Source organism: Alligator sinensis, unplaced genomic scaffold (genome assembly GCF_000455745.1).
Source record: "Alligator sinensis unplaced genomic scaffold, ASM45574v1 scaffold849_1, whole genome shotgun sequence".
In the NCBI taxonomy this organism is placed as follows: Eukaryota; Metazoa; Chordata; order Crocodylia; family Alligatoridae; genus Alligator; species Alligator sinensis.
Window position 1 is genome coordinate 138,165 of NW_005842271.1, and position 13,915 is coordinate 152,079.

The 13,915-nt window shown below is 39.4% G+C and overlaps 1 protein-coding gene across 24 annotated transcripts in view; it reads right to left on the reverse strand.

Annotated features, from left to right (window-relative positions):
- The window catches only part of EYA4 (EYA transcriptional coactivator and phosphatase 4), a 245,583-nt gene that overhangs the window by 68,731 nt on the left and 162,937 nt on the right, over positions 1-13,915 (reverse strand). For 15 of the 24 annotated variants that reach the window (XM_025209220.1, XM_025209210.1, XM_025209203.1 and 12 more), the window contains 3 exons: positions 13,118-13,242; positions 11,686-11,769; positions 2,075-2,167 (listed from right to left, as the gene is read on the reverse strand). In XM_025209220.1, the coding sequence (XP_025065005.1) occupies positions 2,075-2,167; positions 11,686-11,769; positions 13,118-13,242 (302 nt within the window). The remainder of the gene's footprint in view (positions 1-2,074; positions 2,168-11,685; positions 11,770-13,117; positions 13,243-13,915) is intronic. The other 9 variants (XM_025209214.1, XM_025209207.1, XM_025209213.1 and 6 more) reach the window with 4 other exon arrangements.

Genomic DNA, 13,915 nt, shown 5'->3' on the forward strand with positions numbered 1-13,915 from the left:
AAGGGTTGGTTATCCTGAGTTAATATTTATAAGGACATTCTGGCTCAGGATAGGAGATGCCTCGTGAGATAGTATGTAGCACTACAGAGAAGCACAGGCATCAGGACTTCTGCTGGGTTAGGAACAGAATTCAGAAATGCTGATGCTTGCCATGGTAACATCCTGCAGCTTTAATAACAATTACATCCATTGTATTCAATCTCTCCTTTAGACGGAGTCTTTTGCTTTGTGACTGCCAATCTGTCAGTCCGGTCTGACCAGCTCTGTAGCAGAAACGTTAAACAACAGAAACCCAAGTGGAAACAAAAGTGTTTCCACTGAGATATTTTTTTTTTTTTGGAAGTTACATGTAGCTGTCACTAAAAATAAATATGAATAATAGAAGGATTGCATCTCAGGCAAACCAGCTACAATTTAAACAACCTGTAACAAAACCTCACATTGCAAACTATGCATTTTTTGCCTGATAGGTAGTTCTGGGCACAGGTTACTGCCTCACTACCAACTCAGCATGACAACTGATGAAGACGATGCCTTATTCAGATGGATTGTTCTTCTTCCCCCCTTGTATGACCTCTCTTATTCTGTTAGCTTCTGGCTTTGTGGCCTAATTTGGAGAACAGGTTCAGGGTTTACCTCAGTACATGGGTAGCAATATTATAAAGATATGCATTTCTGAAATCAGATTCCCAGGTGTTTTTTGTGTTCTAATTTTCAAAAGTGCAAAGCACTCTCTGATTTCCTTTGAAATCAGTGGGAGATGCTGGGTGGTTGGCATTCTGAAAAGTTAGACTGTTCTAAATATGGTTCTAGGAGAGCAATATTAGGCACCTAATATTTCCTGGCCTACATTTTCTGAAAATAAAGCCTAGAAATTTTAAATGTACAGCCCAGGTCAATAAAAGTAGCAGAACCAAAATCACATTTTGTCATTTTTTTTAACTGTACTGGTACCAGTAAAATTTCAGATTGGAATAAGAAGTATTAATGAAAAATTGGAAAATTTTCATTTTCTGGCCAACTCCATATTTGCAAAACTCACTAGGTTTTCTGTTGATGGTGTCCATTTTGGCACAACCCTGATGAGGATCAAACTTTGATTTTTGTGATTAAATAAACTATGTCCTTGTTTTAAATCTTATAAATGCCCCTTCTATCAACCCACTGTACCATACACTATAAAACTCACTGTACATTTGCATACTAATTTGCATACTTACTTTATACACATTTCTTATCTTCTGGAAACAGAATAAGGAATGTGTTAGTATATTTAGTTTTTCATAGATTCATAGAATATTTTAGAAAAATTTTACAACATAAATTTATCTTGTACCCTTCTCTGATTGCCATTGTAACAAAAAGGGTCTGCTCCACTCCAAATCTTACTGAAGTCAGTGTAGGGTATCTGCTGACGTCCAGTGACTTTAATGTTCTTTGATAAGGCCCATGCTGAACTGATTTATATAAATATGTTGTTATTCTCTTCTCCATTAATATTAATATGAGGAAGACTAAGCCCTAGCAAGATACCAGCCCTATTTTCTATGATTCTTTTATGCTAGGAATATGTACTTTCTACTTCAATGCTGACCTTTCATACTTAATGGAAAGCTACTTGCTATGTTTTTAAGAATCCACTGAGGAAATAAGGTTATTTATATTTAGTCACACAGTCTTTTAACTTCACATGAATAAGAGGGTAGTTTTACCACTGTAATACATGTTTCAGACTGTAACTGTATAACTTAAAATAGCTAATTCTAATACCACCCAGTTTTCTTTTACTGTTGCTGAGATGACACCACTGTAAAGGACACTATATACATGAATGTTATAATGTAATATTTCTGCCCCTGAGAATGGTTATCCTAATTAACAAGCTTTCTTAAAAGGATAAACGATGAGAACTGTAAGTTAAGGTGTTTACACAAAAGGCTATTCTTACTGTTTTGCATTAAAAAGTACTTTATTACAGAATTTAAGAGAATTCCTCCATGCAATGGAATGTCCATTAGTGAAGGTTATTAATGTTACATTATGTAATAGTATGTGATCTTATTTGTGGCTTTACCTGACCCAGTAAAAGTGTCAAGCGATCCATCTCCAGTTGTTGTTGTTGTTTCACTGCTGTTCATGGGCTCTGTTTTGACTGCAAGAAGAGACACTACATAGAAGAATAAGTAGACATGAGATTTTATTTCTAATTTACACAAGAGACCTCATGCCAGTTTCACTAGTGGTAGCCCAGCTAGAATATGCATGCAACAGGAAAGTTTAGAACTTTATGAGAGTAACCTATCACTACATGGTCTGAAACACCTGTGCATTTGTTGATTTATTCATTTCTATGTTTTAATAACTGGTATGTTTTATCCAGATACATTTCAAGCCAAATTGAACTGATTCAAACAATTCCCTAAGACCAATGAAGAGGAAGGAAACATAGCTGTCAAGGTATGTAGTACATAACAGAAATAGTTATGCTTGACAAGTAAAACAGCATAATATGGTTTCATTCTTGTCTAGCAGTGACCTACTTTCACAGTGCCAGCTTCCCCTTCCCACCATTGTTTTTTTTTTCTAGCTCTGAGCTAGCCTGCATTGAACAACAGTGACCTAATCTCCCCAAATGAGTTAAAAAAGAACAAAACCTATAGGCATTACCCAGATGATAGCCATAAAAATTCAATTTCTAATTCATGTGGTAAAAAATAATGCTCCTGGTTATTAAAGGCTAAGCCGATGTAGGAAAATAAACTTATAGCAGAGTTGTATTTGCATTTAGAACAATCATACACGGAGGAAAGTGCTCTTATTTGCTCTTATTTGCAGATTTATTAGTTTCTGTAATATCTGTGGGTCTCACTCTCACTTAAATTAATGTGGCTTTACAGTATAAAGGTAAAGAATGGTGTAAAGAATGAGGTGAGCTAGAAAATAAACTTTTTAGTAAATGAGAAATAAGCATAAATGTAAATTGTAACTGAAAATCCAGACCTATCTCTTTTGTTATATGGGTGACATGTCATGTCTTGTAATGCTAAGATCAGCCTTTGGGGTTTTTAAAGTATACTAAGGGCTTACAATGGAAAACTGACTAAAAGAACTACTATACCCCTGTTTGTACAGGCTTATAAACAGCTTACCACAAAATAAAAGGCTATGAGACTTCATGGCATGTCAGACGTCTGGAATATCTGTGTGTATGCAAGCTCTTACCCCACAGTAAGTGGAAGCTAACCTGCAGTTATTTAGCTCTCTGTATAGGAAGACTGAGTTACCATGGTTCTTATCATGGGATAAGTGTGAATATACCAACAGAGTGGCTGACTTTCAGTAAAGCTAAACCCCTTTTTGTGCCATGATAATTTGTCCTTATGTCCTTGTGACTCCCCATATGTATTCTCTTATTATGGAATTATACTGGTATATGCTATAGTGATCAATTTCCCTGTGTAGATAATTACAATTAATTAACTGCCGTATAAAATTGTGCCTAACTTCTAGCCAAAGTCTTGGGTTGCTTTTATTTTAACAAGCTATTTTATTTTAACTGTCACATATTTACAATTATACACACCTATATTTATCCTACCTACAATGGATCTTTCATAGGAAAATAGATGAGTTGGATGAATGGAAGCAAAGCTATATAATATGCATGATGGTATATAGCATATAGCTAGGATTTGAGACATAGTGTATAAATTCAAATTTTACACAGGGATACTGGAAATTTCCTTTTGATTTTGATAAGGCAAGTCTTAATATGGATTGTGCATTTTACAGGGTGCTAACAAATAGAAAGCCTGACAATGCAGTGGTATTGGTTTGCTTCACAGGGGATGATTAGAGAAACAAGACAAAATGGTTTAACTCCTACAGCAGGTTCTTCCAATTGTTTAATGCCAAACTGTTGAACACTACTGGAAAATAGGGTCAAGGAATTAGCTCTTTACATGAATATAAAAGCATTGCTTGGGCATACAGGGATGAAGTCAGGAAGGCCAAAGCACAGTTGAAGTTGCAGCTAACAAGGGGTGTGAAGGGTAAGAAGAAGGGTTTCTACAAGTATGTTGGCAGAAAGAGGAGAATCAGGGAAAGTGTGGGGCCCTTATTGAATGGAGGAATCAACCTTGTGACAGAATGACAAAAAGGCTGAAGTGCTCAATGCCTTTTTTTGCCTCTGTCTTCACAGGCAAAGTCAGCTCCCAGACTACTGCACTGGGCAGCACAATTTGGGGAGGAGGTGAGCAGCCCACAGTGGTGAAAGAACAGGTTAGGGGCTATTTAGAAAGCTGGATGTTTACAAGTCCATGGGCCTGGATGGGATGCACCCAAGGGTGCTGAGGGAATTAGCTGATGTGATTGCACAGCCACTGGCTATGATCTTCGAAAAGTCATAGTGATCAGGAGAGGTCCTAGATGATTGGAAAAGGGCAAACATAGTGCCCATAATTAAGAAAAGGAAAAAGGAAGATCCAGGGAACTACAGACCAGTCAGCCTCACCTCAGTCCCTGGAAAAATCATGGAGCAGATCCTCAAGGAATCCATTTCTAAGCACTTGGAGGAGATACAGGTAATTAGGAACAGTCAGCATGTATTTACCAGGGGCAAGTCTTGCCTGACCAACCTGATTGTCTTCTATGAGAAGATGACTGGCTCTGTCGATGTGGGGAGACTAGTGGATACAGTAGACCTTGGTTTTAGCAAGTACAGTTTCCCACAACATTCTTGCAGGCAAGCTAAGGAAGTACAGGCTGGATGAATAGACTCTAAGGTGGGTAGAAAACTGGATGGAGCATCAGGCTCAGAGATTAGTAATCAATGGCTCAATGTCTAGTTGGCAGCTGGTATCAACTGGAGTGCCCCAGGAGTCAATCCTAGGGCCAGTTTTATTCAATGACTTCATCAAAGACCTGCAAGATGGCATAGAGGGCACCCTCAGCAAGTTTGCAGATGACACCAAGCTTGGGGGAGTAGCAAATACACTGGAGAGTAGGGCTGGGATTCAGAATGACCTAAACAAATTGGAGGATTGGGCCAAGAAGAATCTCATGAGTTTCAAGGACAAGTTCAAAGTCCTGCACTTAGGACAGAACAATCCCATGCACCAGTACAGGCTGGGGGATGACTGGCTGGGCAGCACCTTTGCAGTAAAGGACCTGGAGGTTACAGTGGACAATATGCTGAATATGAGCCAGCAGTGTGCCACTGTTGCCAAGAAAAGCTAACAGCATACTGAGCTGCATTGGTAGGTGTGTTGCCAGCAGGTCAAGGGAAGTGATTATTTCTCTCTATTCAGCACTGGTGAGGCCACATCTGGAGTACTGTGTCTAGTTTTAGGCACCCCACTACAGAAAGCATGTGGACAAATTGGAGAGAATCCAGTGGAGGGCAACAAAAACAGTGAGGAGGCTGGGGTACATGCCTTCTAAAGAAAGGCTGAGGGAACTGGGCTTATTTAGTTTGGAGAAGACAAGAGTGAGCGGGGATTTAACAGCAGCCTTCAACTACCTGAAGCAGGGTTCAAAAGAGGATGGAGCTAGATCGGGAGGGGGGCGGGGAATCTGGCCCAAGTGCCAGATCTAGCCAGCAGTGGACTCCATTTCTCAGTAGCCCCTGCCCACATGGATAGGGCAGTCTCCATAGAGATCCCAGCTCAGCTGAGCTGTGACAGTGCAAGGCTGGGGTTGCCATGGAGACCAGCCCCAGCCATGTTAGCAGGGTGCACAGCAGGGAAGGGGACTATTACGGAGCAGCTGTGATCTTGCAGTAGGGGCAGCTTGGTCGGGGGCCAGGGCAGAGCTATGATCTGCAGCCTGCCTGTTCCAGGCAGATCATGGCTCTGCCCTGGCTCCTTGCAGGAGTGACAGCCTGGTCTGGAGCAGGAGCAGTAAGTTGCGATCTGCAGCCTGCATATCCCTTTCCAAAGCGTGCAGGCTGCAGATTGTAGCTCTGCCCTGGGCCCAACCAAGCTGCCCCTGCTACAAGATCCCAGAGGCTCTGGAGCAACCCCCTGCCCCACCATGCACCCTGCCAGCGCACCTGGGGCTGGTCTCCATGGCAACCCATGGCACTGTGATAGCACTTGGGCTATCACAGTGCAGCCATGGCTGGGGTCTCCATGGAGACCGGCCCCACCCATGCAGGCAGGGGCTGCTTAGAAATGGAGCCTAGTTGCCAGCCAGATCTGCCATTTTGCCCATCCCTGAGCTAAACTATTCTCAGAGGTGGCAGGTGGCAGAACAAGGAACAACAGTTTCAAGTTGCAGAAAGGAAAGTTTAGGTTAGATATTAGGAAGAATTTTCTCACTAGGAGGGTAGTATAACACTGGAACAGGTTGCCCTGAGAGGTTGTGGACTCTCCATCCTTGGAGGTTTTCAAGACCTGGCTAGTCAAAGCCTTGGCTGGGATGATCTAGTTGGGGATTGTCCTGCTCTGAGCAGGAGGTTGGACTAGATGACCCCCTGAGGTCCCTTCCAACCCTCATTTTCTATTATTCTATGTAAAGATGCAGGAAAATGCCCCAAAGAAGGAACTCTTTCTGCAGGTGAGCAATTAAACTGCTCCACAGCACTATTGTTTTGAAGACTAAGTGAAAACTAATCAGCAAATTACATGCTACCTTTCATCATATCACTGTCTTGAGATGGTTTAGAAAGGAAGACAGGCTCAAACATTAATGTAGAAATTAACTTTTCTTGCACAAATACTAAGTATTTTTTTCAATGATGAAGCAAGTGAGAGAGCACATGAGAGATGTATGTCTAAACTGGAAGAATATCTGTTTATACCAAGCATCGTACAACTGAGAAATTACAGTAAGTTTTTGTCTAAAATATAAGAAGATCATATAAATATTATCTTCAGTGTTGCTAATGCTAATATAACCAAGAGGTATCTGTTACCAGTATGGTACAATTATGATGTCAAAAGAAAAAGCCCTCAGTTGTTTCACTGTGAATAGGATCAGGCCCTATATTTTTAAAAAGTATTTGAAAACTATTAAATTTAAAAACCACTTTAGTATGGGCTTAGCTTCTCTCCTGAATCAAGGTTTCAAAAGTGAGTTGAAAGGTATTTCCTAGAACTATGTATATTTCTACCTATTGCAATTTGCACTGTGCTTTCACAGGCGCACATATTTATCAATTTATCCTCCCACTGTTGCATGTGAAAAAGAAAAAAAAAATCTCCACTGTATTTAATAGGATAAAAATCCACCAGCTGTTACTACAGTTTGTCAAAAATACATATGGAAAATATCTTTTGATACAATCTTGATTTTAAACAGTTCTAATCTATCACTTGGAGATTATATCAGAGTAAGGAATTCATCAGGACTTATTTTTGGTGTGGCTAGACTTTTGGAATGCTGCCTTACTTTATGTTGCCCATAATTAAACCATGGGAAGAAAGGGGGGCATTAAATTAACCAAAAGCCCGCTCTTTAACTACAGACCACAAAAGCAATCACATTCAAAGCTGAAATCAAAATATGAGCTGACATCATCTTCATCATGCAGAGCACAGCCTAACTTTTGAAGCATGAGAGACAGTATGTAGCATCGCTCAATGTTCTGATACAACAAAGTAATGCAAGGACTGCCCTTAAAGGTTGCAATTTTAACTATTATTTTGACAAATGCATAGTTTAGTTGCATTAAAAGGGAAAGAGCTACTGCTGCTGGGGAATGCACAGCAGCTGAATCTAACTGTTGTGTCTATCATGTCTAAGTACCATGTCTGTACACTGATGCACTCCCAGAATACAGGGACATTCCCCTGGTGAGGGGTGGGCCCCCTTGGTCAATCAGTGGTGAGGGGTGGGGCTGCTGCCTCCCCCATGAATCAGCAGCAAGGTGTGGGGCTACCACAAAAAGGCCACTTCCCTCCCTCCCTGGCTAGGAGTTCTGCTTCTCCTGGCTGTACCCTACCTCTAGCTACAGCTAATAGAATGAAGAGGACAAATGATTGACATATATTTCCACCAGTGAACTGGAAAACAGGACTTTTTGCGCTTGGTTCCTCATTTAGAAATAGACAATGGATCAAGGTTTAAAAGCAGGGCAGTCCGGTATAAAGCAGGACCAATGGCTACCCTAGGTCTACGTGATCCCATGGCAATTCAAGTCAGCTAAATAACCCCAGCTTTGACCCTGAATGAAACAGAATTAAACCTGAAATGGTTTTGCTGAACTTGCATCTTTGCTGCACTATACAATCATGCAGACCTAACAGTTGTATCGAAACAGCTTGGGTTAGTATTCTTTGTAATCATTGCAATTGTTATGTCTGTCTATACCCTTGAATTACTACTTGAAAGAGGCTAAACTCACTCTTAAGAATGTGAGTTTTTCTTGCCTAGAGATATCACATCAGTAGTAAGAAAAACAAATTAGCTCTTAGCTGAAAAGATTCAAGAGCACCAGCAAACCTGAGGACTAGTTTGGATGGTGGCTCCCAACAGGTAACAGCTTTTAAAAGAACAGATAAGGCCAAAATATTTGATCCTGAAATGAATGATGTGGAGTGTTCCATTTGTAACAAGGTGGCTGCATTTGGATGACTGGAAATGGAAAAGGTATTACTAACTGGGTAGGCAGCAGGTTGCAGTCCTGTTCTCCACTCCTATAACTGACAGTGAGCAAGGTGAGGCAGAGAATAGGAAAGGAGGAACCCATCATGGCAGAAGAGTTTGGATCTTTTAATAAGTGAAAAGGCAGGAGAGGTGACTCAGCCAGTTAACCGGATGAAAGATTTCCACTCACTTTAGCAGGCTTGATGGCTTTTCTACAAGTCCTGTATGAGCGGGGGAGGGGTGGCAATAATGATGGGGAAAAGTAGCAACTAATAAATAGCTCAAAGACTAAAGGAGGCTGACAGACTATATAAGAAGTATCTCCCAATATCAGCAGTGGGGTGTTGGGATAAAGTCAAAAGAGCCAACCATCCACTCCAGCTGTGGGAGGGATGTTATGATTTGTCTGGAAAGGGAACAGCAGCAAGAGACTCTCATACAAGACATTTCATTGAATTGTCCAGGAAAAGTCTATTGAGGGGTTTGTAAAATGAATCATCACCACCTGTGAGCAATAACTAGGCCAGCAGACAAAGTCAGTTGCAGAACAGAACATCTGGGTAGAGGATTAGAGGGCTGGGAAACAGGATTTACAAGGAAGGCTGAAAAACTCAGATTACTTAGTTTGAAGAAGAGAAGATTGAATGGGGATTTGATACCAGACTTCTGATGCCTGAAGGTTGGTTATAAAGAGGATGGAGATAGATTATTCTCTGTAGCTGCACACATAGGACAGGGAAGCAAGAGTTTTAAAATTGCAGCAAGGGAAATTTAGGTTGGATACTAGAAAGAACTCTCTCACCATGAAGGTGGTTAAGCACTGGATCAGGCTACCCACAGAGGTTGCAGCATCTCCATCCTTTGTAAGTTTTTAAGGGCAGGTTAAGCAAACACTTGACTAGGATGGTTTAGACAAGGACAATCCTGCCCTGAGCAGCAGGCTGTACTTAGTGACCTTTTGAAGAACCTTCCAGGCCTATTTTTCTATGATTCTAGCTGAGATTGAGTGATGTGTAAGGATGAATATAGAGGAAACAGACCAAGAGCAGCATGCACATCCCGTATCGTAACTCACCAGGTTACTGATTATGGTATATACTAAATTACACAGTTTGAGAATGCCAAGCAAACATTAGGCAAATACAAACACCACATGGAGAGACTTCGCTAATACATACAGACCTAAAAAAAAGAAATAAAAGGAATCATAGGACTAGTGCTCTTACTACCCTTAGACAGCAAGATTCAAAGGGACATCCCATGTAAGAAAACCTAAGAAAACGTATCTTTCTCTACTGGATTTTTCTTCATTCTCCTTTTTTGTTTATCTATTTATTTCTAAACAGCTAAGTAAAATAATGAACTAAAATAGATAGCCCATTTGATAAGTATTGCTGATATACATGGATGTCTAAGATCATTACTATCCCATTTTTTTCTCCTGCCGGATTTCCTCTCTGGCATTCAAGTCAGAAATCTTTGTTTTAAATGCCTTGGGGAATCTGGCTTATAAACACTAAGTTATTTTTGGCCCCAAAGCACCAAGGTGAAGAATATAAGGATTTTTTCTACCGGTTTGGAAGCCTTTCAGATCAATGCGGATCAATAGATTAAAGCTAAACTGTTTGTTTGGCCTAAACAAAATTTCATATGTTATCTTGAGATATTTTAAATACACAATACCTAACTATGATTGCCTAAAGCCTGAGAACCCAACTTCATAGAATATATTTGAAAATGTGTCTCAGCAAAACACCCGATATCAGTTTCTATGTCTATCTCTTCACTGCAGAAAATTACCTTGGGTTACTGGTACCTGGGATTGCCTATTTCAGAAAACTACTGTTCAGAACCATATCTGAGTTAATGTGAACCCTATGATACTATGGTCATGCAAGTATACTGAAGGATTTTGGAGGGCATAGTTCATGTTCTTTGTGCTCCTGAGATGTTTTTCCTTGTGAGCTATAGGAGAATTTGGTCCATCTAGGCACACGGGCAAAACTGAGAAAAAGGCATTTTGGAGGACTATCAGCTCTCAAGTGATTTAGCTGGCATCTTCCAGCCAAGCCAGCTGACTGGCTTTAAAGCACTGCCAGACTTAGGCAAGAGATCTCTGTTCATAGATGAGGGGGGAAATATTGGGGGCAATATCCTAAGAACCTGAGAAAACGATAAGTGAAGACATACCATACATTTGAAAATGGAATGTTAGATGCAAAAGCGTACATTTTTTCTGTATAAACTTGGCACAGGTATAACTACTAGTGCAAACCCATCAGTGAGTGTGTACAAAACTGCCATCACACATTCAGAGACTAAGTCAAAGTCTCTGTGATACTGTATTTATGTATTATGCTTCTCAGCCAAGTTCTGCAAATGGTTATGAAAAAGCATACTCACATTTAAAATAAGCTCCAAGTGTAACCCATTGTAGGTCCCGTTTTTTGGTTACTTGTTTGTGGAGTACATAGTAGCATGGGGCCTTGACCTATCACTGAGTTCCTGGCTATCATCATGATACAAAATAAAAGTAATAATACACATGAGAAAAAAGGACTGAGTAGCAGCAAATACTTGGAGGATTTAGCCAAATGTTTGTTAAGGTGCCAGATATATTTATGGCACTATATATATGGCTATATATAAAGCATCTATACATACATATATGTATAGATGCTTTAAATAATAATAACATCAACCTTATACGTGGAGCGGAGTCCCTAAAGGCAGACAAGTAGTTATTCTGTGAGAAAACTGTTGGTCTGACTTCCAGAGACTTGCTGCTCCCATTGATATTAATCAGAGCTGTCTGTTTTCAGCCCCTCTGAAACTAATGTCATCAGGCTATGAAGATGTACAGTTAACTTAATTCCAGGTAAACTAAGATTCTTGTGGCTGGCAAAAGGGCTTAACAGGTATGATAACATCAATGTTAAGTACTGCTTCTTTCTACTTATCTGGCTCTGTGAAAGGACTCTGAGGAGTAAGAAAACACATAGAAATGTTCAAACCACAGAACAAAAGAACAAAGCAGAATAAGAGAGATGTTACACAGCAATCATGGAGCCACACAATCACACACATGCACTGTACCATGATCTCTCATACTTGTTGCAGAAGAGGGAGTGCTGCAACTCAGCAACCAGTCTGCAGTATTTAAAACAGTCATGTTGTCTCCTGAGAATGGGAATGGTACAATGATTCATTGTCTAAAAGTCTGCTCAATGCACATGAATATTCTTCAATACAAGTAAGTGCTTTTGCACTTTGAGCCAAGTCTTTTTAACTGAACCGGATTGCTTTTGTATTATTTTAGCTGGTGTATTTATGTAAGTATAACACATAAAAATAACGATTAGTGCTTTTAAAGGTATTTTTCTAGTTTTCAACTCTTATTCTAGAATATTTATACTTGTATATGTAACTATGTTGAATCTAAAAGACCTTTCTACAGGGGTCTAGTCCCTTCATACTCAAATGTAAATTTTCACTGACATGGAAATAATTTTTTGAATAGAAACAAGTGAATAAAACTGTATATCATAGGACAAAAGAGCTGAACTATAAAGATGTTGGTTTAAAGTCTTAAAACACAAGAGAAGGGTTTGTTAATGTACAACTTGGAAAAGGCAAAGGAGAAATCTTGGCTCTAATAAAGTCAGAGGTACAAATCTCATGGGGATCAGTAGGGCCTGCATTTCATTCCTGAGTCTGATACTCTTATTCCCACAGCATAATATTGCATTTAGACCAATCACTAGGGCAAGGGTATCAGAATCTGTCCTTCACATAGAATGCATTGCTAGAGCTAGACTTTCTCTAAACTATAATGTCTTTATGGCAGGATACAGAACAACAATCATTTTTTTTTATTATATGGTAAAGGCTTGCTATAGCTTACAACCATTATTTATGTTACGCATTCCGTACTTGCAGACAACTGAAATTAGCATGTGCACCATGTGACTAAAGTATCTAAATCAAGACTTGTAGAAATGTTGATGTACTCTTTTCAAAGTTTACAGCTTTTAAATGAACCCAGGTGTGCAGCAGGATTGTATAGTATATTATTTGTCAATGATATATTATCAGAAAGAAAATATATCTTAATTCAGATCAACAAACATAACAGACATTATAGAAAATTAAAGTCTCCTTTAAACCAAATAATTCCAGAAATTAACTCTTTTTTAACAGTCTTGACTATTAAATATCAATGGGCCTCCCCTCACTCACCCTGTGTACATCCAAAGAAGCCAGCAAAGTTATATTTGAGTTCAACTGACTTACCGTAAGAGATAAGGGAACTCAGGCCTAATGCCTTTTCTTATTCAGTTTCAAATTGTTACATAGAATTAAACAGTAAAAAGCACAACATAAAATTGTTCTACTGTTGTTCATATTTTTGCTGAGATCTGACAGATATACTAGCCTTACACTCAACACTTAGTTGAAATGCTAATTTAAAGCTAGCCAGTATTAAACTGTAGCAAATTTCTGTCGCTCCATGATGTCTCATACTTACCTCCTGTTCCATTTGTTGTAACAGATGTGCTGCTGAGATTAGATTTATCCAGTTTGGAGCTACCTGAAGTATCACTACTTCCCACAAGATTATGAGGGCTTGCTAGATCCTGCATTTCCATAGACCTGTTAGAAAAGGAAGAAGTGCTATTATTTGCATTATGGTAGTGCCTAGAAGCCTTGGGCTTTCAGTGTGCACAGTACTGTACACAACAACTTTTTATAAAATGAGACTATAAAGGCAAATTTCAGAATTGCAATTTAAACATATCCCCTAAACAGTTAATTTTTTGTAAACCAAAAACTTATTTATTCAATGTTGCCTAATGAGATACCCATAAGGAAGACATTTTTACTTTCAAATAATTACTTTATGAAATCTCAGCCAATCTGACCTGAAAATGTAGTGGTATGTTCAAAGCAACTGACTACATACTGATAGGGGAAAACAGATTTATTCACAGTCAGAAGAACTGGAATTACATAGCTCGAAGAAGAGAAGACCGAGAGGAGATGTGATAACAGGCTTCAAATAGAGAAGAAGTTATGCTATAAAGAGGTTGATGAGAGACTATTCTCTGTGTCCACAGGGGACAAGACAAATAACTTTAAAATGCAGAAAGGAAAATGTAGGCTGGATAGTAGGAAGAACTGTCAAATGATGAGAGTGGTTAGGAACTGGAACAGGCTACTTAGGAAAGATGTGGAATGTTCCTCATTGGAGATTTGTAAAAACTGATTTGTCGAACACGTGGCTGGAATGGTTTAGAAAATGATGATCCTGCCGTGAGCAGGTAGT